General features: G+C 48.2%; 6 protein-coding genes across 6 annotated transcripts; 4 read left to right on the plus strand and 2 right to left on the minus strand.

The window, feature by feature from the left end:
- Positions 1-157: 157 nt before the first annotated feature.
- On the plus strand, positions 158-1,817 carry EI90DRAFT_2969636 (uncharacterized protein; the record flags this gene model as incomplete). Its single annotated transcript, XM_039055661.1, has 4 exons — positions 158-676; positions 726-1,219; positions 1,271-1,365; positions 1,427-1,817. The coding sequence occupies exons 1-4, from the start codon at positions 202-204 to the stop codon at positions 1,815-1,817; spliced, it is 1,455 nt and encodes a 484-aa protein (XP_038918533.1). The 5' UTR covers positions 158-201.
- Positions 1,818-2,583: 766 nt separating this feature from the next.
- EI90DRAFT_2969638 (uncharacterized protein) lies at positions 2,584-5,010 on the minus strand. The gene is made up of 9 exons (XM_039055662.1): positions 4,959-5,010; positions 4,613-4,877; positions 4,329-4,540; positions 4,159-4,205; positions 4,011-4,085; positions 3,741-3,906; positions 3,398-3,663; positions 3,119-3,313; positions 2,584-3,002 (listed from the first exon to the last, which is right to left on the minus strand). The coding sequence occupies exons 1-9, from the start codon at positions 4,959-4,961 to the stop codon at positions 2,840-2,842; spliced, it is 1,392 nt and encodes a 463-aa protein (XP_038918534.1). The 5' UTR covers positions 4,962-5,010; the 3' UTR covers positions 2,584-2,839.
- A 1,066-nt stretch (positions 5,011-6,076) lies between these two features.
- Positions 6,077-7,342, plus strand: EI90DRAFT_2913117 (RTA1 like protein-domain-containing protein; the record flags this gene model as incomplete). The annotated part of the gene is made up of 6 exons (XM_039054488.1): positions 6,077-6,206; positions 6,274-6,439; positions 6,521-6,612; positions 6,683-6,823; positions 6,901-7,133; positions 7,202-7,342. 6 exons carry the CDS (start codon positions 6,077-6,079, stop codon positions 7,340-7,342), a joined length of 903 nt encoding a protein of 300 aa, XP_038918535.1.
- A 3,381-nt stretch (positions 7,343-10,723) lies between these two features.
- EI90DRAFT_316299 (uncharacterized protein) lies at positions 10,724-11,975 on the plus strand. The gene has a single exon (XM_039066283.1). The coding sequence runs from the start codon at positions 10,840-10,842 to the stop codon at positions 11,809-11,811; it is 972 nt and encodes a 323-aa protein (XP_038918536.1). The 5' UTR covers positions 10,724-10,839; the 3' UTR covers positions 11,812-11,975.
- A 977-nt stretch (positions 11,976-12,952) lies between these two features.
- On the minus strand, positions 12,953-14,878 carry EI90DRAFT_3280061 (uncharacterized protein; the record flags this gene model as incomplete). The annotated part of the gene is made up of 2 exons (XM_039066727.1): positions 12,953-14,625; positions 14,705-14,878. The coding sequence occupies 2 exons, from the start codon at positions 14,876-14,878 to the stop codon at positions 13,225-13,227; spliced, it is 1,575 nt and encodes a 524-aa protein (XP_038918537.1). The 3' UTR covers positions 12,953-13,224.
- Positions 14,879-15,169: 291 nt separating this feature from the next.
- Positions 15,170-16,825, plus strand: EI90DRAFT_3047885 (uncharacterized protein; the record flags this gene model as incomplete). Its single annotated transcript, XM_039059584.1, has 3 exons — positions 15,170-15,267; positions 15,333-16,453; positions 16,526-16,825. The coding sequence occupies 3 exons, from the start codon at positions 15,170-15,172 to the stop codon at positions 16,591-16,593; spliced, it is 1,287 nt and encodes a 428-aa protein (XP_038918538.1). The 3' UTR covers positions 16,594-16,825.
- Between the last annotated feature and the right edge of the window lie 6,160 nt (positions 16,826-22,985).

A 22,985-nucleotide genomic window follows, 5' to 3' on the forward strand; every position in this document is an offset into this window, starting at 1 on the left:
AAACGGGAAGGTCAAGGGGGAACGGAGAAGGAAACAGGTGAGAGGAGTTGGGGAAGCGGCGAGTGGCAGGTTATGGCACAGGTTGTGTGGCGTGGAAGGAAGAAAAATGAAGAATTGAGAGCCTTGACTAGAGATTTGGCGGATGTAACCGTATGGTCACGTGTCGCATCGGCGCAGCCTGACGTCCAATCAACCACTGACATGATCAAGGATGGAGTAATGAATAATGCACCTGAGCGAGCCCGTAGTGTGTCTCTTGAACCTCCCCCGCCCTTTGAGGAAGTTACTGCAGGACCTGTCCCGCAAGCTTGGGATTCCGGGACACCACTTTCGGACTCAGTCTCGGCACCGAACAGTCGGGTGGAGGTGGCGACGGATGTCGAATCTGCACCCGCCGCATATCCGCAGTCACCTAGGCTCGATGGAAACATTGGCACCGGTGCGAGTCCGCCACCTTTTTCCGAATACGTGGCGGAAGCCATAACCTCGGGCAGTGGTGACATTGTCTCCCATGATCCGCATCTCAACAAAGATGGAGAGGCTCTGTATCGTTTCTTACTAAATCATCTTGAGCCTCCACGCTTTCGTCTACATTGCTGCGGGTCCCATAGCGAAGAACGTGTAAGAACGATTTACCGTTCAGATGGTTCCAGCGACCGTCGGCGCGCTAGCCAAGGTAAACACCCTTGCCACCATATCATGTCGATGTTCTAACCCTTCTCCAGAAGCAGAGACCGTAACTGTTGTTGATTTTGACTTTTATATCGATCTTACTCATTTTCTGGTCACCGCCGGAAACCCTGAAATTTTCACTTTGGCGGACTCGGAACCAGCATACCGTGGAAGAATGTATCAAGAAGTTGAAAACATTCCAGTCTTCCTCTCCCCTCACGAAGTCCCACCGCTCCTCTCATTCTGGGATAAATGTAAAGACATCTTCACTCCGAACAGACGGATCAGACTTGACGATGAGGAGTCTCGAGACGAGCACAACCTTATGTGGCGGAAAGCTGCGCGCCGAGAAAGGAAGAGCGCGGAGAGATTAAGAAAAGCTCTTGAAGAGCAAGGGCGAGCCCCCTGGGCAGTACAGTTTGCGCCAGAAGAGCAACTTGTTGATGGGGAGAGGCAGGGATCAATGCTGTCGAGGCTGACTGTCAGGGCCTGGGCAGATGATTACTGCTCCAGCGAGATGGTTTTAAAAGATTTCACCTTTACAAAGGTGCGGTCTGTTCGGATAACCCCTTCTTGAAACCTGACCTTTCTTCAACAGGTTGTGTATGGATGGGAGTTAGGAACGCTCAAGGAAGGCGGGGGATTTCCATCTATTCTTTTCAGGATAAATATTGACATTTTCCATAGCTATCTGTGACTTAATCCGATCAACAAACTACATTGGCAACCTGAACGTAGAGTTCGAGACCACAAGGAATAAAATCAACATTCGACCGGACAACCGCCTTTCACGCGCTCTTTCTACAGTGTGGATCGTAGTTGTTCTTTGGTGCCTTTTGATCTACCCCTTTATATGGCTTTGGCGACGATTCAGCCAGAGGGGAGGGGGTTACTGGGATATGTGTGGAGCCGCCTACGCATTGAAACGGCAAGATGATCCTTCGGCACCCCGTGTAGATGTGACTGTAGGCGCGGAAAGTTTCGGATGGCGATCTGTCACCAAGACGCTCGGTGCCAAGGAAGGAGAGTGGTTCAAGGATTGGGAAGCGACGATCTTGAATGCTGTACGGTGCCGTACACAGTCCTCTACACCCTTAGAGCGCAGACGTGATGCAAGACAAATGCTGGACGGGTATTCCTCATGACTTATGTAGTTGACACTTCGTGGGGGCCAACATGAACTTTAATTTTTTTCGGACTGAACCGCCCATGATTCTAGGTAGCTTAGGGAGCATTGGTTGGGACATCTCATAATTTAGGCAATGATCCCCTTCATTCATATTAGCCACCCCAATCCAAACCAATATGTTGGGAGATCGGACAATCGTAAGCATCCATCAAAATGAAGTAGATATTGGCGCGATCGATCAGTACGACATGCCCGTTCTCGCACACTTTCCCGAGTTAGCATAGTGCAACTTTTCTTTGGGCAACATGTTATGTAAAGCGGCTACTTATTCCTCTGCCCCTAAACCTAAATGCGTATTTTCTGTCGATTACTCCATCACCCTCAACTCGATCAGTCGTTGACGCCCTGCACAGGATCTGAAGAAGCATTGATAGCTTTGCGGTCACAGCTTTACGGTTTGCTTAATTATCTGTTAATTGTTGGGGGGGGGCGCAGTTAATTCCCTTCGCATATATATACGGTAGAGGCTGCCCTATATTAGCTGCCTATATAAGCCCAGTTCGAACAAACAATACTGGTGGCGTGCTTTACGCTCAAGGTTTCATCCATCTGCAACGGTGCTTACCCGGCATGATTCGCTTGCGAAATAGTTCTATGAACGGAGCGGGAACAAATTATTATAAGATGCAATATTGTGCTTGCGCTGTCCAAGTCAGCGTCAACGTAACCGGCCAACTACATAACTACTTACTTAAATCCGCCCGTGCACAACCACATGCAATATATTTGATTGGCAACATTAATATTGTGTTCAATATTGTCTGCAACAGTGCAACAAGAACAAGAACAATATTGTTGATATGTGAAGGTATGTATGCATGTATCCGTCGCAAATCGGGAGGAAGAAAGGACACAACACATAAAACACATAATATTGGTTACCAAGCTAGCAAAAAAAAAAACAAAGGGGTAAAACTCCGCTCCGTGGTATGGTACAGCGTGTATATGGTAAGGGTACTGAAATATGTAATGCATTGATTACGATTGCTCGGCGATGATGACCTTGGATTTTTCGGGTTTTGGTTTCGTTTCTCCCAACCTCGAGTGTATCCGACGATTGTCCTCTTTGGTTTGACGGGCTCGTGTCATTGTCGTATGAAGTTTCCGAGTCTGATGGATGGCTCTCGGTAAAAAACGTTTCCTGAAAAAAGAGCAATCGAATAATTAGAATGTTTTTCAATCGCAATGGTTGGTGGGGGAGGAGGGGAAGGGGAAGGGGAAGGGGAGGTTTCATGTGTGGAAATGTGACGACCGTACCTCTCAATCCTAGAAACGTCAGGATCATATTTCCATTTCTCTCGTAGTTGTGTTCTGTAATCACGAGTGGACTGCTCCTTTCCCGTTAGTATACCGAGCTTTTCAGAAGGGTGTGCCTTCCATAGACGTATGTTCCCTTCATCCGAACCCGATAAAACATAACGAGCATCTCCACTGAAAATTGTTGAGAACACTCTGTTCAAAAAAAAAAAAAGGAACACGGGGGAAGGAATCAGCACAGAAAACACGTTTAAAATGTGTTGAATTGGAAGGGCGTACCTCTGCATTCGCTTGGTGAAATAAGGTTCGCTACCACTCCCTTTCCCTTCCGTCCACACACGAACCGTTCTATCCCATCCACCCGACACGAACTCGGTTCCGGTCGGACTCCAATCGCAGCTCATGACGGGAGCCACATGACCCTTATACACCTGCGTCGCGGTGCTCAGTTTACGAATATCGAAGGTTGAGAGGGTGTGATCTTCTGAGGCGAGTAGGACAACTGTAGGCATCATAGGTGACCAGGACAGTGCGTTCGCTCTCAGCTAGAAGGAGCATGGGGTACAACATCAACGACCCGTTCATTAATTTAATTTGAATTTTTTTTAAAGGGAGAACCCACCTCAAAGACTAATCTTCGTTCTGCTTTCCCCGTTCGAATATCATAGAGAGTAAAAGTTCTATCCGTTCCCGTGGTGGCAAGGACGGATTGTTCGGTCAAGTTGAACTTTAAAGAGATCACGGTTTCGTTGGAGGACGCAAAGGTGATGTTCGAGATGGCAGAGGTTCTATGTAATTCGGGGGGAGGGGGGATGGTGAATTTAAATAAAAAAATAAAAAAAAAAAAAGACTGATGAGAGGCGGTCCCAGTGAATGGAAGCCTCTGCCTTACTTGTTCTCGTCCCAAACTTGGACAACGTTGGAGCCTGTAGCGAATAAAGGAGAGGCTCGATGATGATCAATCGCGCTATAAAAAATAAAATAAAAAAGAAGTGTTCAGTGCGTGTACCGAGGGATTCCTTATAATACAGAAACGCAACTTGAATGCAGCTTTTCCATGATAGAGTGACAAGGGCTTTTTCTGCGCCTAAAAGTATCACAATTCCGTTCATATCGGTATCATCGTTGCTCATTGTAAGAGATAAGGAGTAGAACGATCCCCTCCCCCTCCCCCCCAAAACCAAAAAACAAGAAACCAAAAAAAGCTTACTATGTTAATGCCTTCGCCTGTCTCCTCGTCCAGGACAAGCGCATCGTCACCGTCTGTGGTGACTTTCAAATCCCAAAGCTTCACTAATTGGTCTGCTCCACAGCTGAGTAGCCGGTCCGGCCCAGCGAAACAGATCCCGGTTATGCTACGTTCATGTGCATGAGGAAGTCGCATCAGGTGCCGCCGTTGCGGTAAGTCGTGCAGTATTATCTCTATTTTAGAAAATCGCGTTAAGAAAAAAAAGAGAAATGATCACAATCAATAATGAGATGAATAGTAAGTACCTCCATCGGCGCCTGCACTGGCAATTGCAGCCAAACTATCAGGTTTTCTCGCGATCGCATTCACAGTGTCCGAATGGCCTTCCAAGCTCGCCATGAACGGTTTCGCAAACATACGCTCCAACTTGGAAGCGACCAAAGCACGACTTCGTTCCCTGGCTTTTGCAAAGGGATGCATGTGTGAGCTCAGGTTTCTAGAGACCGGGTTAGGGACCCCAACTTGAGAAGGAGCGAAGACTGATGGGTCATGTTGAAGAACAGAGATTTTCTGTGTTTTGAAGAAGAACGAAAACAAAACAAAAGTTGGTCAACCCTAATTGCCCCAAGCCAGAGGTGCGGGACACTCTACCATTGTCAGAAATCTTTGCTTGTGGCGAAAAACAGATGGATTTCAATTCAACGGTACTTGCCGTTTCAACGAGGCGTGAAACCAAATTGGTCATTGACAATTTCAACTCATTTTTTGGGCGCTTCACCTTCCGAACCCGCAGCAGAGTCACTTGAACAACCATTCCTCTCGCGCAGCTTGATAATTCCGATATCCGCTCGGAAGTCCCAATTACATAAGCGGACGTGTTGGTTTTTGATGGGCGCCTTTTTGAGTCGCTATTATTGCTCTGAACCCATAGCTTTCAGGGTTCTTTGCTATGACATCTTCATCTAAGATCAAAGATTCTATGGGGGCCGCCACCGGATGCATTCCCGTATCTGTTTATATAACTACTCGCTCTCTCAAGTCTTTGAGTATTATACTTGAGGACCCGAATGGGAATCGGGTTTGGGTTTGGGTTGCCCATGCACCTTCCCGAAGATCGACAAATCGCAATCGCAAACTGCTGGCGGTCGGAACACTACTGCACTGCATCTGAAAATACTTGGCAATCCAGGGACCATTGAGTAAAAGAAATCGAGAAGCCATGCATGCATGCAATGCATCTCGCGCCTAAAAGTCACCCTTTGTACTCAAGCGCACCTCGAGATCTCGTCATGGTCGACTGAAAACCAGTGCTTTCTGCATGGCTGTGGACTCTCAGGGCAGCTCCCGAGGAACCCCCTTTTGTGGGGGGACTGGGAGTGACTCCGCCGAATTACATAGGCGCCGCACATTTTTTTTTTTTGCAGGGGCAACCTCGCACGCAGTTTATTTTGGTTCGCGACTCGTACGATCCATCGTACACTTGCGAGAATTGGATGGATTCTATACATATCTCCGTTCTCGGGTGGCTTGATGTGTCCCTTTTCATCCATGCGGACTTTTAGTCCTCGCACGCACGCAACCGATAATTGAGCTGCGCCGCAAAAAACAGTTCCAAATTTTCAAATTGCGACCTCGCCAAACCGTCACACTGCTTTTCCCGTTGACTTCACTTATAAAAAAAGGCCCTCTAAAAATGACCCATGTCCTCCCCCCCTAACTCATCGAACGAGTCTTACGATCCACTCACAGCGCAAAAGAAGTTCATCACAATGACCCACGTCGATCCTGACCCTAATCACACCAGCCCTTACAATTACTCCCTTCCCGACGGGAGACGCAATGCTGGTCCCACAGAGTGGATCTGTATCTTGATGCTCGTCCTTTTCGGTATCTCCACTGGTATGGAAAAATACAATATTATGGTTTTCCCTCTCATAACGGGGACTGAGAACCATTCTTCTTCCAGTTATTCACTGTGTACAAAGCGTCTTGGGCCGTCACTGGTATCTGATCGCAACCGTGGTCTTGTGTGGCGTTGGGGAGCTGATCGGATGGAGCGGTCGCTTATGGAGTTCGATCAACCCTCCCGCTGACTCTCCGTTCAAGATCCAAATATCAACTACCATCATATCGTACGTAATGATGGCTCTCTCTCTCTCTCAGAGATCCTGTTTCCGTGATCTCACGACATTCCCTCAAAAAAAAAAAAATAGGCCTACGTTCCTGAGCGCTGCGAATTTCCTCATTTTCGGTGCCATCGTGAAAGTATATGGAACTCAGTACAGCCGCCTCTCACCCAAGCTCTGTACGTGTCCTCCCCCCCCCCCCCTCTCGTCGTCTTCATCATTCATCCCCTTTAATATGATCTTATATAGATGCAACTCTCTTCATTGTGATAGACGTCATTTCGCTGGTCATACAAGCCGTTGGTGGGGGTATGGCATCGGCAGCCTCAACGGATGCTGCCGCTTCACATGGTGCCCACATCATGGAAGGCGGTATCATCCTTCAACTTGGTAATACATTATATATCAGTCATTCCCCCCTTTTCCATTCTTTCTGATTTGGCATTGTTTTTTTTTTTCTTCTCCAGTTGCCATTATATTTTACACCGCCCTAGCAGCTGAATTCCTCTGGCGTTATACGACTCATAACCCGCTGGCATCGTCGGTAAGCGCGCCCAGCCTAGAACCAGGCATCGTCGAAGATGGTCAAGAACCAAAGCGACCCAATGGAGGATTCCATCAAAAGGTGAAACTACAGCTATACGGACTCATCCTTAGCACCCTATTCTTGTTCATTCGATCCATCTACCGAACGATAGAGGTGCGTGCGCGCACGTCGTGTGGCTCCTTGCAAATATACTTTTTCATGTTGTTGATTTTATGGAACAGCTCAACGACGGTTGGACAGGAAGGATCATCTCCACCGAGTTGTATTTCAACGTCCTTGATGGTACGATGGTCGTCCTTGCGATGTACACTATGAATCTCTTGCATCCTACGTGGTTGCTCGATCGACAGCGACACGAATGAACGTCATGCATTGAAAATCTTTTGGTTAACGTAGTGATGATGGACACGGTCATCCTAATTTGTGTTTGTTTGTTTGTTTGTTTGTTTGTTTTTTTTTTCGGGTCTTTTTTTTTTTCTTTTTTACATAATTCATTACGGTTTTTCTGGGATTTTTTGCATTGTTTGTGTCATGGCGCATGGCCATAATGAGAGATGGCACGACGGAAGTATTAATTAAGGTGCTAAACCAAGATCGAGGAACAACAACCCGGAGCTAATGTAATGTGAAACTTCTTGTGCAATGTGGGAAGTAGCGCCCACAAAGATCGACGGCATGTACTGGCCAGCTGGAAGATCAAAAATCCCGAGCTTGGCGAAGAACCAAAAAGCAAAGCGCTCGCTCGAGATGCAAGCAGGGTCCATGCATAGAGTCGATATGTATATTGGACCCACATTTATTTGTCCCATATATATTGCCGGCCTGCATGCAATAAGGCCCTCTCAAGTTCTTGGTGGGTCGGGAAGGGGGGAGCGAAAAAGAACAACCCCGCCGGCCCGGACAATATGGGAAATTTAGCCCACCCCTCCCACGTAAGTAAAATATGGGCCAAGCCGCCCCCTTGATGATGGGATGAAATGGGGCGCGACAAAGTTCTTCAGGATCCGGATCCGAAATGCACAAACATGCATTTAAATATGGCAAATATGTACTATACGTATGGAAGTTGAGAATATATACTAGGAGGGGCCCAAGGGGCGAAACCCACAGCTAGAAGCGCAGCAATATATCTCCCCCGAATGAATGAATGCCTTGAATACCCTCCCCCCCCCGGCCTCGCAGCAGCGCGCGCGCTGAATGGAAAAAAAAAAAAAAAAAAAAAAAAAAACTAGTAATTAAGCCAAGGCAGGAACCTTGGCAACCAACAGGAAAAGCCATGCACCGAAACAGAGCTATCCCAGAAAAGTTAGTCTTACGTGCGCACATACATGCATCGTGGAGCGGTACTATCCTAAATGAATGAAGCGTGCCGCCCCAAGGGGATTGGCATAAGAGGCCCGGGGGTTTAGGGTATACTGGACCTTCTTATACCTGCTAGGCAGGTCATGTCACCTATGAGTATAGTACCCTGCCTATACCGGACCCCCCGGGAGAGCGGATATTATTGACGTGCACGTCGGACATGTGGCGCGCCTATGCGATCGTGGTAGTAATTTCACTCGTAACCCAGGCAAGCTTATAGACGATCCCCGGGAAGGTTCGCCCTTCCCCACAAACCTACACTCCACACTACCCGCGAAAGCTACCGAAGGTTCCACCCAAAAAAAAAATAATAATAAATCTGGCCCCTCCCTCGAGTCTCTGGCCGTGCGCCGATATCAGACTATCTTTCTGAAATCTCGTGTACAGGATGACACTTCAGGTCACGTCTAACAATGACAGGAGGTTTCTCAGCCGTCTTAGCATCCTCTAAATCTGAAGACAACACTCCATAGTATTGTTAAAGGACCCAATTCGGCAGCGCTCAAAGGCCTGGGTCATTATCCACCATTTAGACAAGCAATCTTCAGGCCGTTCTAGTGCCTCACGTATAAATTGATTGAAAAAAAAAACATGATCGATGTGTGTGTTCCTGCCGGCGCGCCCAGGCCGGGCTAGTTGCAAACGTCAGTGATATTGACACGAAGCAGTCGCCGTGGCTCAGCAGCGCTTCTCGGATGCCTGGGCCTGCGGAAGGTTATAATCATCTGGATATATCCAAAGCAGGTGCTTTCTTGCTTGTTTAGGTTCGCAGGGTCGAGCATCGACCTAAAGCCAAGGGGGATACTTATTATTGGCGGACAATAAATGAAAGGAGTATGAGGCGCGCGTGCAAGGGAGATGTAATTTTTTTGAAATCATGACGTGGCAGCGTTGAAGCGCCAGGCCCCGCCATGATTTCGCATGTTCATCTCGAGAGCCTTCGCCGATGAATGCACACCCATACATGGTCTATCGTTCCAGGGGTTAATCGTCCACGCGTCCAAGGACAAACAATCCTCCAACCCTAAGGTGGCTGGAGGTAATATTATCTGAGCCTCAACACCCACGTCACACATGCTGTTAAGTATATTAGCACAATATGTGGCCCAATACCTAGCTAATCACCTCACCCCGAGAATTCAGGGGCTCTCTCTTCGTAATGGGTCACCTAACGTTTCTCATGGATTCCTATCACGAGCGGAACAACTTGCACCCCCTCTTGATGTTCATGAGATGGCCGCTTCATCGACCTGTTACTTACCGAATAAATCAGAAAAATGTACGTTTCGTTAATATTCTTTTAGGTCCCGCGAGCGGCCCCTGTTCTTTGGCGTTCCTCCATTACTTATTTCATATGCGAGGTTTTTCGGAGTCGCACCCGGGAGCATATACTCACATTTGAACCACAACGACCTGTGTCTTGTGGAAGTACAGCCTTGCTTTGTGATCTCCGGTTGAATCTCTCTCTAGCTTACCCACCTATCCATCAACGAAATCTCATGTTCATATCCGGGGGTTTATATTCATCAAAGACCTGACCGATCACATTCCTGGCGAGAACGGGTTTCGTCTTGGAGATTCGATTTATCAATTGACCGCAAACTCTTTGTTGATCCGGGGGGTTGTGATGCGTACTACGTGTCTCACGTCTGACTGAATAGAACGAACCTGCTTGTCGAAAGGCGCTAAATTGTTGTGCACCCCCAAGAAATCGAAACCGAGTTTTTATTGGTCTTGTGGCGTCCTCTTCGGCTTTTCAGACAAGAGTGCGTTTATTTTTTATGTGCATGCTTGTGATCGACGGGCACTAACCTTATCTGTCCTGGCCTTGCCAATGTACTTAGTCCATAATAATAAGTTCTGATGTTAGCACCTCGTCCGATGATGATATGATACAGGTGTCCATGCCCCTCGGCATATGCCGTACTACACCGACAACTGGCGAAAACAGTTCTGGTGTTGGGTTGGACAAATCCAGTAACCCGAACCGATTGTGATAAAGCGAACTCACACGCTCGACGAACCTGGAGTAGGCACGTGCACGTTTGCGACCCGTAAATGACTCTCTTTGAATTAGGGACATGGGAGAGCCCAGATTTTCTCTATGGCGACGTGCGGCGACGATCACGGTGTGAAAATTATCCCAAGTACTTGTTCATTGACAAAAGTCCTGATTGTATCTCCTGAATGCGCTAAATAGCAGCTCGTCTCCATGACATGCAATCGCATCACTAACTGCAATTTTTGCTGTTCACCTCCCTTGTCTTTGTTTTCACTGTCGTTCGTCGATTCCTTTCGCTCACCAACCAGGCGGGTCCATCTTGGTCCCGACCTTGAACAAACGCTCCTTCGTCCTCGGTTATTTCAGTGAGTTGATAGTTTCTTTTTTTTTGCAATTTTTTAACTGCCTACAACTCTCCACGCTAATTCGGGTCGTCGGAATGAAGACTTGTATAACGGCTGAACTGGCTGGCAACCGAAGCTTTTTTCGCAGTTCATGATAGCTGCGCGAAGATTGATGAGCTATTTCACTGTTCAACATTCCCAGGGCAGCTCTACCAGCGATATTTCCTCCACTCCAAGCAATGCACCGTCCTTGAAGCCAAGCAATAGTCGTAGAAGGCTCGTCAAGAGGCGACCTAGTGGTCCTATCGAACTCTTTCCCTTTCCGACCGTTGAGGATAACTCACCGTCCCATGTCGTCCTTATCACTGGAACTCCCTCGTCTTCCTTGCCAGACGGAACCAGTGCAGCAGCCAGTGCATCCGTCAGGGAAAAGAAACCGTCCAAGACCTCTGTCTGGAAAAAGGCCCTTCCCTTCTACGGCACCTCCAAACGTTTCGAGCTGCCAATTCAAGAGCCTCCACCTTCGGAGGTCAGCCAGACTCCGCTGGAACATCTCAACGCAGTGGTGGACATATCCCCGCAACAACCATCCCTGAGTCGTCGTTCACTCCATAGCACCATTGAACGGCCTTCTACTGCGCCTAGTGCTTGGCGTGCCCCCAGTGGGGACGCTGGAGCTGGGGTAATGCAGCCAACTCTCAAGAGTACGATCAGCAACCCACGGCCTCCGATAAGTCGCTCCAGGTCGTATGAAGCTCTTCCAGAAGCAGCACGTGGACCAGATCGAGTCCCACTCATCTTCTCTCGAACAGCTGGAACGCAAGGACTCAGTCAGCCATCTGTCAAAGCACTGAACGAATTCTCCACCCTTGATAGTTTCCCCATGCCACCCACCAGCATTGTAAAATTTCCCGTCCACCCTTCAAAAACCGTGCCCGCACTGCAACGGCCGCATACTGCACCGTTGAATCATACTAGCGTGACGACAAACAAGAATCCTATGGTCGAAAAACCTCACCAGTGTCCGAGACCTCTAAAGAGCTCGCTGAAGAGGTCCCCGGACGCGCCTCCCGGCTCTTCGGCCGGAAGAGCTTCCCCAATAGGTGGGCACGCCGCCACTTAAGCGTGTTTGTATCTCATATTTCTTTACCAGATCATGGCTTTGTGAACGCTACGCTTGTGAAGAATAATAATGAATCGAGTACTGTACAGAATGTTCCTTCTGAGCTGAGAGATGTGAATCGCCCCTCCCTGTTAAGCCGTTCTAGATCGGATTCCTTGACTTCGCCTCCTGGACTGGGGCGCCCTCCTCACTCCATTGGGCGCAGACCCACAATGCCGAATATCAGAATATCTGGCCAAGACACATCACTGAATCCATCCCCCCAGGGGACGCGGTGCCTCCCAAACAGACTCGGGACCTTCATCGTTCCAACTCCCCTTCGCCATCAATGTTACTCGAAAACCTCCAACTACCTTCCACATCATCTCGCCGCGAAGGGGTGTGTATAGACCTTTATCTACCACTGAAGAAAACGAGTTCGGACACCGACTTACCGCACCTACCCGCGACATCTAATCCTACATCACTAAATTATGGGCTTCAAATCTCCGATGGGAAAGCGGCCAAGTCATCTAAAACTACCATTCCTTCCAAAATCACACCCCCAATCACTGGGCCTCCTACTCTGACAAAGACAAGAGAAAAATTGGATACTGACTCCTCGCGATCGCGCGCGACGTCTAACCCGAATCATGAGTTTCAAATCTCGGACAGAAAGGTGAACCGGTCACCTAAAACGACCCCCTCTTCAGTTATCACACCCTTACCCACAACCCCTACTGCCGCACTATCTGCATCTCTTCCTTACAAGCCGGATGGACACCTTCCCCAACTTCACGCCAAGAAATCGGGTCGGCGTCGCCCCCTCCCTTCTCGAGTGACCTCACCGCCAGTGTCAGACGAATTTGAATACGACACAAGGGAACTGGAATCGGTCACTGGTGGTACCCAGGTACCAACCCGGAAAACGTCATTTGTCGGAATGCGGAGTATCGTGGATGGGGCTATCCCCAACGCTAGCACTGGGTCTACTTTACCGTTAACGGCTACACTGGGCACAGGTGGAGGAAAAGCCTCGGACTTAAGGAAAATGTTAACCGCTCAGCGATCAAAAGCTCTCACTTCATAGATTATATTTGTTGTTTTACTTTGTGTGGAAGTTTTTGTAGCACCACTGGTATATTTTTTTTTTGGTAGTTTTGGAAGAGAGAAACAAAATTGTAATTTAGTGTTTTTAATAAGACAATGGATTTTTTTTCCTTGCGGGTGAGCTGAGCTGAGCTGGGTGGGATGATGACTGCGACCAAGGGATTGATGATGGATGGACGCCCAAAAACCCCCTTGCGTCTGGAGTGCAACAATCTCCTCGGCCTTAACGTCAAAATGGGGATGCGGTATAGCTGCCAAGGCGACTTCCCATCACTGGACTAGGATGGCGAAATATAAGCAAGAAAGCCACCCGATTCTTGCTTTTTATGATAGGAAAGTGTTCACTTCTTCCCAAGACATCCGCTCCTTCTCCTTCCCCATCTGTTGTCCCCTCCGCCGCTCCTCTTCGTCGATCATTTTCCATTCTGGGTAGCTAACGACCCTCTTCCCGGCTCCTTTCGAAGCCTCATTCAAGAATGCAGGTAAACCAGTTGCCAGATTCGTCCCCAGATCCTGATCACCCTGCAAGAGATTGATGCTGGGAGCGATGGACTCTTCGGATGCTAGTTCGTTCTGTTGGGACAGATGATCGCTCACTAGAAGGTCTGAAACGGCATACGCATCATACATGGTACTAGCAAGCACCCCCTTTGCGCCATTTGCTGCCCACCCGGACGCATAGACGTTCTTTATGCGACAGAGCCGATGGCTCTGGTCTGGCGAAGACGACGGAACGAAGGCATGCACGCGTCCAGAGACGTTTCGTACCCTCCCCAGCGTGGAATCGTACCATCCATCAACAACCCCCGTTTCTGCACCATTTGGTGTTGGTGTTATTGGCGTTGGGGATGGAACCAGAGGATCCGAGCGGTAGCCTAGACTGGGAACGACGAGATCCGTGTTCTGTGTCTCCCTGTCACCAGTCCATCTCGCTTTTCCGTCCTGGTCCAGCATATTCAGATTGTAGGTTATTGTCCCCGAGGAAGATGATGACGAATGTGGTGTGCGGAAAAACTGGAAGGAGAAAGTTTTTAGCGTAGATCCAAACGCCATTTTGGACCCCTTCTTGAGAAGGTCTAAAATCCGTGTCTGTTGTCTCGTCAACCCAGGGATGATTGGTGTGGCGGATTTGGGGCCGTTATTTGTTATTTCCACGGCAGAAGACGATGTAGGTACAAGTGTAAGGGGGGAGAATGTCTCGGGAATAATGGGTACCATGGAAGCGTTCGGCAAATTGAGAAGCTCACGCAATTCTTTTGCGGTGAAGGCCACCTGAGCGGGGCCGCGCCTAGACACGATGTTGACATGTTCAACGGTCGATTTGTGCAACTCTTCAAGGACATGCGCCGAAATGTCAAGTGAGGACAGCAGCGACGAGTCAGTGAGTAAAAGGCGAGCGATGTCCAGTGATACGTTTCCATGGCCGACAAGAGTAATGTGCTTCACATTTGACAGTGGAGGTGAAGGGAGATGATATGTGCTAGGATGTCCGGTATACCAGTGGACGAAACGTAGCGCGGTGATGGTATGAGAGGGATCCATGTTCTCTAATGGAAGTGGCCGAGATGCACCATGTGAGAGAAGTATGTGGGTGTAGTAAGGAAAAAGAGACGACAGAGGAAGCGAGACGTTTTGCTTCATAGGTAGGGGTGCAGACAAAGAAACATTTCCAAAGAACTTGAATCGAGGGTCTAGAGCTGTCTCATCAAATTTATGCGTGCAATTCTAAAATTATGCGGTCGAGGTGCGTTTGGTTGAGGATCAATCGCTTCCCGTGCTCATTTTAATGAGCGAGATTACGCGCCTTCACTTCTGGATGATCGGGTGCCACACCATATCGAACCAGTCCATGGGGTGCCCATAGCCTGTCATACAAATGCACTTGGGAATAGGGGAGTCTTGAGAGAACTCTGTGTGCACAATAAAAGGCCGAAGGCCCTGCGCCCACGACCGCTAGTCGAACCGGACGCACCACCATCGACAGGCAGGTTTCTACTCACCATCGAGCACGAGTTCATTTAACCATTTAATCCGTGGGAGTTTCGGTGTTCCCCGACTTAGGCTGACGGAAGACGAGAAGTCGAAGATTTTCCTGATGGACTATGTACTTAAGCTCCGATGCTGTTGCCATCAATCACCTTAGGCAGGTTACCAGCCTTTATTAGTATAGACAATCACCTCGCGCATTCAATGGCTTTGCAGCTGAGGCCCTCGCTTTGCACCAACTATCCTCAGGCTCCCTCTACCACCTTTGCCTGTGCCTTGTTCTATGAAGCTCAACTTCACAGTCGATGCCCCCAACTCGCTCATACATTATGTGTCGAGTGGCTGGCAACTGGTACCTTCAACCGATCCGTCCGTGGACCGGTACCACAACGGGACCGGAGTGATGACGAATGTTATAAACGCAACGGCAACTTTTATTTTTAAAGGACCGGGATTTGGGTTTATGGTGCAAAGCGCCAGAATCATGGAAACTATTTCGTGAATTTGGATGGTGCAGTCAGCGAATACAGTGGTTATAGCCCCATTGACACGTTTCAAAATGTTTTATTTGGGCGAACAGACCTTGCACCTGAACTGCACTCCCTGAGCGTCACAAACGGGGGCTCTGACCACTATTTCGATATTGACTATATCATATGGGAGGCTATCATTGCAGACTATTCAACGTCGTTACTGGTCGATGATTCAAGCCGGTTTGATGCAAACGGCAGTGTGCTCATGTTCGAGTACCTCCCCAGTCAATTTCTCTGGGATATTGGTACCTTTGACAATGGGTCATATGACGATACGATTTCATCAACAAACACGAACTATGCTCGAACCTCCATTGTTGTTCCATCCACAGCTGATGCCGTTGCTGTCTACGGAAAAGTTGGACCCAGCCACGGAAGTTATGCGTGTGGTATAAACAAGACGATAGTCGACCCAGTGCTCCAGACTATGAACGGCAACGCGGGCTTGTTCAGCGACGACGCGATACAGCAATTATTGTGTTACTTCCTTGGGCTGGGCGACCATCTATCTCCAACCCTTCTCACTATCGCTAACAACATCAATAGCGCTAGTCTCTCCATTGACTACGTCGAAGTATGGGGATCCTCCCTTGACCCCAGTACCCCTTTCATCGCTTCCACAACTGCCGCTCGGACATCTTCGCGAACTGCAAGTCCAACCCAAAATAGATCGTCAAAATCGACTTCCACTAATGTGGGGTCGATAGTCGGCGGCACTGTAGGATGTTTGGTGGTTATTACAGTAGCTCTCATAGCAACATTCATTTTCCATCGTCGACGACAACGTAAACGCGACATCACGCCCCGTCACCGAGATGTGACGGAAACGATGCTAGGTCCCGTCTTTGATGCCGCTCCCTATCCCGTCCCTTACTATTCCAGTGTCCTTCGGGACATTGCACATTTAACAAACCCACCCACTCGCCCCTCGGACGAACATGTTTCCTCGTCCGGCCTGGTTCGCCAGAACTCGAGAACTCTGTCAGAATGGACAGCTCCTGCAAGCCAGACGACAGGAAATCCTCAACTTTTCGGTAAGTGATTCATCTCCCCTTACTCCCCGTTGTCGCAAGAATGAATATTGAATGCTAATTCCTTTTCTCCAGATGGGCGGAGAGCTATTATACCCCGAAACGGCCTCGGATACGACCCATCACCACTGTTAGATCTTTAAAATGATCTTTGTAATGCAGATGGGTATAGGGGTTGTGCGTGGTCTTTGTCTAATGCCTAGGGCGCACCGCTTTGTCCCAGAGAGTTACCTTAATTATAATATAATTTATGATATGCATGGGTTTTTATTTCCTTCATATGGGCTTCTGTGATTTATTTCAGATTTTTCCCTCATGATCTAAGGTTGTTTTGCACTTTCCATGCTTTGTTTTGACCGGGCTCTTCCTTATTTGGACGGAAATTGGTCTTCACGATCTGCCGAAGTGCGGATCTCGGTTCCGATGGCCGGTTCCCTGCACATCGCCACCCTCACGTGTCATTACACATGATGCGGATTTCTATATTCCCGTCATGGGTATAACTTCACAACGGCTGGACCGTTTGGGCTGAAAATTTGCATAACTATAGTTCCCCATTTTGAATAATTTCCGTGTAAATTTCGTTGTATGTTTTAATTATGGATCCTACGCAAACATCGTCTTTTCCCTGAGCTTGGACTTTTGATGTCGCTATTCCCGTTATTGGATATCTCATTAACGCATGATCCTTTTATTATGAAAATTTGGGAGGATTAAGATTAGATTCCTTCCTTTCTAATGGCCTATCAAGCTTGTCTCGGTCGTTACTGGCTAATTTTCGCGCTTGCCTTTTAGATATTGTCCTCGTTTTGCCGGAGTTTTAGTCATATCTCCGTCGTTTATGGGTAGTTTCCCCTGTAATTACTCTCATTGGGTCCGTTTGGGGACATCTACATTTCCTATTATAAACACGACTTTGAATTTTGCATTAGTTCCTGAGGAATCCTTGTTCCGTGGTACTTCCATCCTTGGCTACGTGTGCAGACATGGGAAAGTAGTTTCCGTGGAGGTTCTCTGATTGTTTTTATAGTCAAATCTTGGTCGATTGTCCTAATTCTTGTTTTAATATTTGCTATAAATTCCCCCGGGAATTCCGTCTCGTTGATGGTAAGCTTGAAGTATTTTTGCTATTTTTCTTTCTTTCGATTTATCGCGTATAGTCAGAATAATTTGTAAAAATTCGTGTCCTTCTGTTTTCTTATATCTACTTGTCATATGAGGTTTTGTGATTTATCTGGCATATTTCCATAATGGGTTTCCATAGTGTGACCGTTATTTCTCCTACACCGCTCCGATACTCACCTCAGACCGAACACCACACCTCTCGCCACCCTCCTCCCACTCCTCCTCTTCCTCCTCACAACACCTCCACCCTTCCGTCACTCTCCTACCCTTCTCCCGTCCGCTCCAACACCCACCTTCGGACCTGACACCTTTCCTCTCCTCCACTCCTCGCCCCTTTCCTCTCTCCTCTCTCTTCCCTCTGGCCCTCTTCTGCCGACCTTCCACCAAGTTACGGCCTTCCGCCACTGTTCCATACTTCATACTTGGACACCGCTCGTACCTTTGCTCTGAGACTCCGTCATAGTTCCTACCTCGGACTTTGACTCCACCTCGGCTTTAGTCCATTGCATTGGTGACCTCATACTACGTAAACACCATTGCCAATATTCCTCGGACTTTCAACCCCGCCTCTGTAACCTCCGTAAGCTCCGCAACCTCCAAGCTCCACGGATCATCTTCGGCACTTTTGCCGCTTGTAATGTATCTTTTGCGTTTTCCCCTCATCCCTATTTGGACTGCTGCTTCTTCCCATTCTAGCCAGTTAGTCATCATCCCCACTTCCCCTCATCCTCCTGCCCCTCTGGGCTTCACCCTCCTTACCTCCTTTTGGATGTACCACAGGTTCAGCCCTATGACCTTCGGTACCACTCTGCTTCTGTCATCCCTTTGTTCCCATTTGGACACCTTCGTTCCGATCTGGACCCCCTTTGTTTCCTTGTGCTTTCGCCCTCTCCATTATATATATTGGCGCTTGTACATACTCATTTTAGGCCTTTAGTCTAAAATCGACCTGAAATGCCCCCTAGAGACTTCCTGCTCGCCGCCTATGAAATTAAGGACCAAATGGACAAACAGCAATGGCACAGCGCTCCACTTGAGTCACTGAGGCCAAGGTCCCTCCTTGCTAAGTCTCTGGTTCCCCTCTGGAATCGTCTGCCCTCACCCAGTTCTAACACAAAGGTGGGCTTGCAGGGCAAGTGAGTGAATTGCCCAGTGGAGGCAGGAGTGCGCTAGCGGATGTTGGAGCTGTCTGGAAGCCTTCAGGGCTCCGTACTTAGGGAGGCATAGGTGATTGCGGAATATGGGAGCTCCGAGGTTAGTGAAGAAGGAGCAGAGGTAGTCCGGAGGGATCAGAGGTAGTGGAAGATGATGGCCGTGGATGGATATGACACTTGCTCGCTGCTTGCGGGATACCACCATCCTGCTTTTACATAGCGATCTATTTTGGTCGCTAGTGCTTCCTGCAGTGCTGCTGGACATCTTGGGGTGTTTTCCTGAACTTTCTTGTTTGGATCATTTAACAGGATTGATGGTTCACCTCCCTCAAGGGAGGCATTTCTAATGGCACTGGCACCATTATGGTTTTGAATTTCTCTCTCCACCACTCCCTGAGTATTTTGAACTCGGGGTTGTTCATGGAGAGACCTTCCAGATGTGGTATGTCTGGAAGTTCTAGTCCTTCTGGACTAGGATTGGGCCACCTTCAGGGTACTTTCTTTTGATTACCCTGAGGTATGTTTTAATCCCACCTCCCTGTCAGGGGGGCTTCTTTTTTGGTTGATCTAGAGCTCTTGCTCGAGTTTTCCATCCATGTGATCTCATCACATGGTCTTCACTGACTCCAAGGGTATCTATGTTGCCCTTGTTCACTGTTCTCACTTTGTGGACTGGAAGTCTAAACTTACCTGGTTTTTGTCTAACCAGGGGGCATCAAATATGGCATCGTATCTATTGATGTTAATTACATCAAAGTAGTGTTTTTCTACATGGCCATTGATCTCAATGTGTTAGAGACTGGATCGAGATGAAGGAGTTGTCTCCATGGCAGAGGGCTTCGGCCTCAGCAACTCAGACCAGGAGCGCTGTGCCAAGTTACACATCCATGCCCTAATTTACTTATGAGAAGTAAAGGGGGATCAACTCTAGTCAATTTTATCACTGAGGTATAACCTATGTACAAGTTAAGTATATATATGTATAGTTACAGCAAGGGCAGGCCTGTGAATGGTGGGGGTGAGCAGAGCGGAGCTAACGGAGTTAAACATTAGCTGATTGAATATTACCAACAAGTTGGGTTACAGGGTTAGCGGAATGGCAGGCATTAACCCAGAAATGGAAAGGAGGGATAGGCCCGAAGGTAGACTTGCAGGGAAAGCAAGGGAATTGCCCAGCAGGGCCAGGAGTGCACCAGTGGACATCAGAGCTGTCTGGAGGCCTTTGGGGCTCTGTACTTAGGGAGGCATAGGTAATATAGGGGGGGTGACCATCGAGGGAGGTGGAGGTGATTGCGGAATACAGGAGCTCTGAGGTTAGTGAAGAAGGATCGGAGGTAGTGGAAGATGATGGCCATGGATGGATATGACACAATGTCCATGTTTGTTCCAAACAGGATCTGTGATCTTGTTCCTTTCATCCCCATTTGAAGGACGACTGGGTTCTCCAATTGGAGAATTGGGATATGGACTGCATGGACAAAGTTTGGTGATATAGCATCCATTTCGGCTCCACTGTCAAATAGCATGTAGGCTTTTACGCCTGCTATTTTTATATGAGCCATCAGCATTCTCTTTGTTGAGAGTGGTCTGTTTGCAGGGTATTTTCCCGCATCTTTTGAGATGCGGAATTTCGCATCAAACAAGGGGGTCTGTGTCATATCCATGCAATCCCAACCTCCACTCCGGGCTCCCGGAACTCTGAAACTGACTCCGGAGCCCTACTTCCCTTCCATCACCTTCTCCTTGCTGACTCCCAAGAGGTTATCCCACCTCCGGCTCTGACACCACCTTCAGTCTGACTCTGGTGTAGGAGAAATAACGGTCACACTATGGAAACCCATTATGGAAATATGCCAGATAAATCACAAAACCCCATACGATAAGTAGATATGAGAAAATAGAAGGAACTGAATTTTAATGAATTTTGACGAGATTTTACAAATTATTACAACTACATACAATAAAATGGAAGAAAGAAAATTAGCAAAAATACTTCAAGTGTCATATCCGTGCATACCTGACCCCAACCCGACTTCCGGACCTCCACCCTCTTCACCTCCGGAGTCATAACCTACCGTTGCCGTTCCGATACTCACCTTCGGTCTTGGCAAACACACCTCCCCCTTACCTCTCCGACCCTATCTCCGTCCGCTCCGATACTCATCTCGGACCGAACATCGCCCCACTCGCCACCCTTCCTACTACTCCGCTCCCCCTTCACAACACCTCCACCCTCCCGTCATCCCCCTACACTTCCCCCGTCCGCTCCGATACTCACCTTCGGACCTGACTACTCTCCTTTCCGCCACCCCTTCTCCCCTTACCTGTCCCCTCTCTCCTCCCTCCGTTACTCCTCCGCCACCCTTCCGCCAAGTTACGACCTTCCACCGCTGTTCCGTACTTCGCACTCGGACACCGCTTGTACCTTACTCCGAGCCTCTGTCATAGTCCCTACCTCGGACTTTGACTCCACCTCGGTCTTAGTCCATTGCATTGGTGACCTCATACTACGTAAACACCATTGCCAATATTCCTCGGACTTTCAACCCCGCCTCCGTAACCTCCGTAAGCTCCGCAACCCCCGAGCTTTGCGGACCGCCTTCGGCACTCTCGCCGCCTGTAATGTATTTCTCGCGTTTTCCCTTCATCCCTATTTGGACTACTGCTTCTTTCTATTCTAGCCAGTTAGTCATCATCCCCACTTCCCCTCATCCTCCTGCCCCTCTGGGCCTCGCCCTCCCTACCTCCTTTCGGATGTATCACAGGTCCTGCCTTATGACCTTCGGTACCTATCCGCTCCGTCTACCCTTTGTTCCCGTTCGGACGTCTTCGTCCCGATTCGGTTACCCTTTGTTTCCTTGTGCTTTTGCCCCTTCCATTATATATATCGGCGCTTGTACATACTCATTTTGGTTTAGTCCGAAATCGACCTGAAATGCCCCCTAGAGACTTCCTGCTCACCTACTGTGAAATTAAGGACCAAATGGACAAACAGCAATGGCACAGCACTCCGCTTGAGTCGCTGAGGCCAAGGTCCCTCCATGCTAAGTCTCCAATTCCACTCCGGAGTCGTCCGTTTCCGCCCCATTCTAACATCAAGCTTAGCATCAACGAGACAGAATTCTCGGGGGAATTTATAGCAAATATTAAACCAAGAATTAGGACAATCGACAAGATTTGACTATAAAAACAGCCAGAGAACCTCCACGGAAACTACTTTCCCACGTCTGCACATGTAGCTGAGGATGGAAGTACCATGGAACAAGGATTCCTCAGGAGCTAATGCAAAATTCAAAGTTGTGTTTATAATAGGAAATGTAGATGTCCCCCAAACGGACCCAATGAAAGTAATTACAGGGAAAACTACCCATAAACGACGGAGATATGACTAAAACTCCTGGACAATGAGGACAACATTTAAAAAGCAAGTACGAAGAACAACCAGTAACGACCGAGACGAGCTTGATAGCCCATTAGAAAGGAAGGGATCTAATCTTAATCCACCCAAATTTTCATAATAAAAGGATCACGCATTAATGAGATATCCAATAATGGGAATAGCGACATCAAAAGTCCGGACTCAGGGAAAAGACGATGTTTACGAAGGATCCATAATTAAAACATACAACGAAATTTACACGGAAATTATGAAAAATAGGGAACTATAGTTATGCAAATTTTCAGCCCAAACGGTCCAGCCGTTGTGAAGTTATACCAATGACGGGAATATAGAAATCCGCATCTGTCAGGGGATGCGCATGCTCACACAAGATGCTCCGATAACCTAGTTGTGATTAAAGCCGGGGGAAAGGGATGTCCCCATCTTAGGGTCAGCTATATACATGTAGAGTCCGGCAATAAGGAAACCAAATGGATTGCCGATAGAATCACGTGATCATAGAATGTTCCAGAACAATGCCGGAGATGATCCGGGTCACCGGGGCTTAGGTAAGCGGAGTAGACAGGAATTACCGGCATACTTCCCACACGCATATGTGCAGCCGGCATAGGGTCCAGGGTTGTTGCTGATCCCTGACAGCATCATGTTTAATGACATGTGAGGGTGGCAATGCGAAGGGAACCGGCCATTGGAACCGAGATCTGCACTTCGGCAGATCACGAAGACCAATTTCTGTCCAAATAAGGAAGAGCCCGGCCAAAACAAAGCACGGAAAGTGCAAAACAACTTTAGATCATGAGGGAAAAATCTGAAATAAATCACAGAAGCCCATATGAAGGATACAAACACCTGCACA

This window comes from Cantharellus anzutake (genome assembly GCF_015039405.1).
Source record: "Cantharellus anzutake strain C23 chromosome Unknown EI90scaffold_13, whole genome shotgun sequence".
Lineage (NCBI taxonomy): Eukaryota > Fungi > Basidiomycota > Agaricomycetes > Cantharellales > Hydnaceae > Cantharellus > Cantharellus anzutake.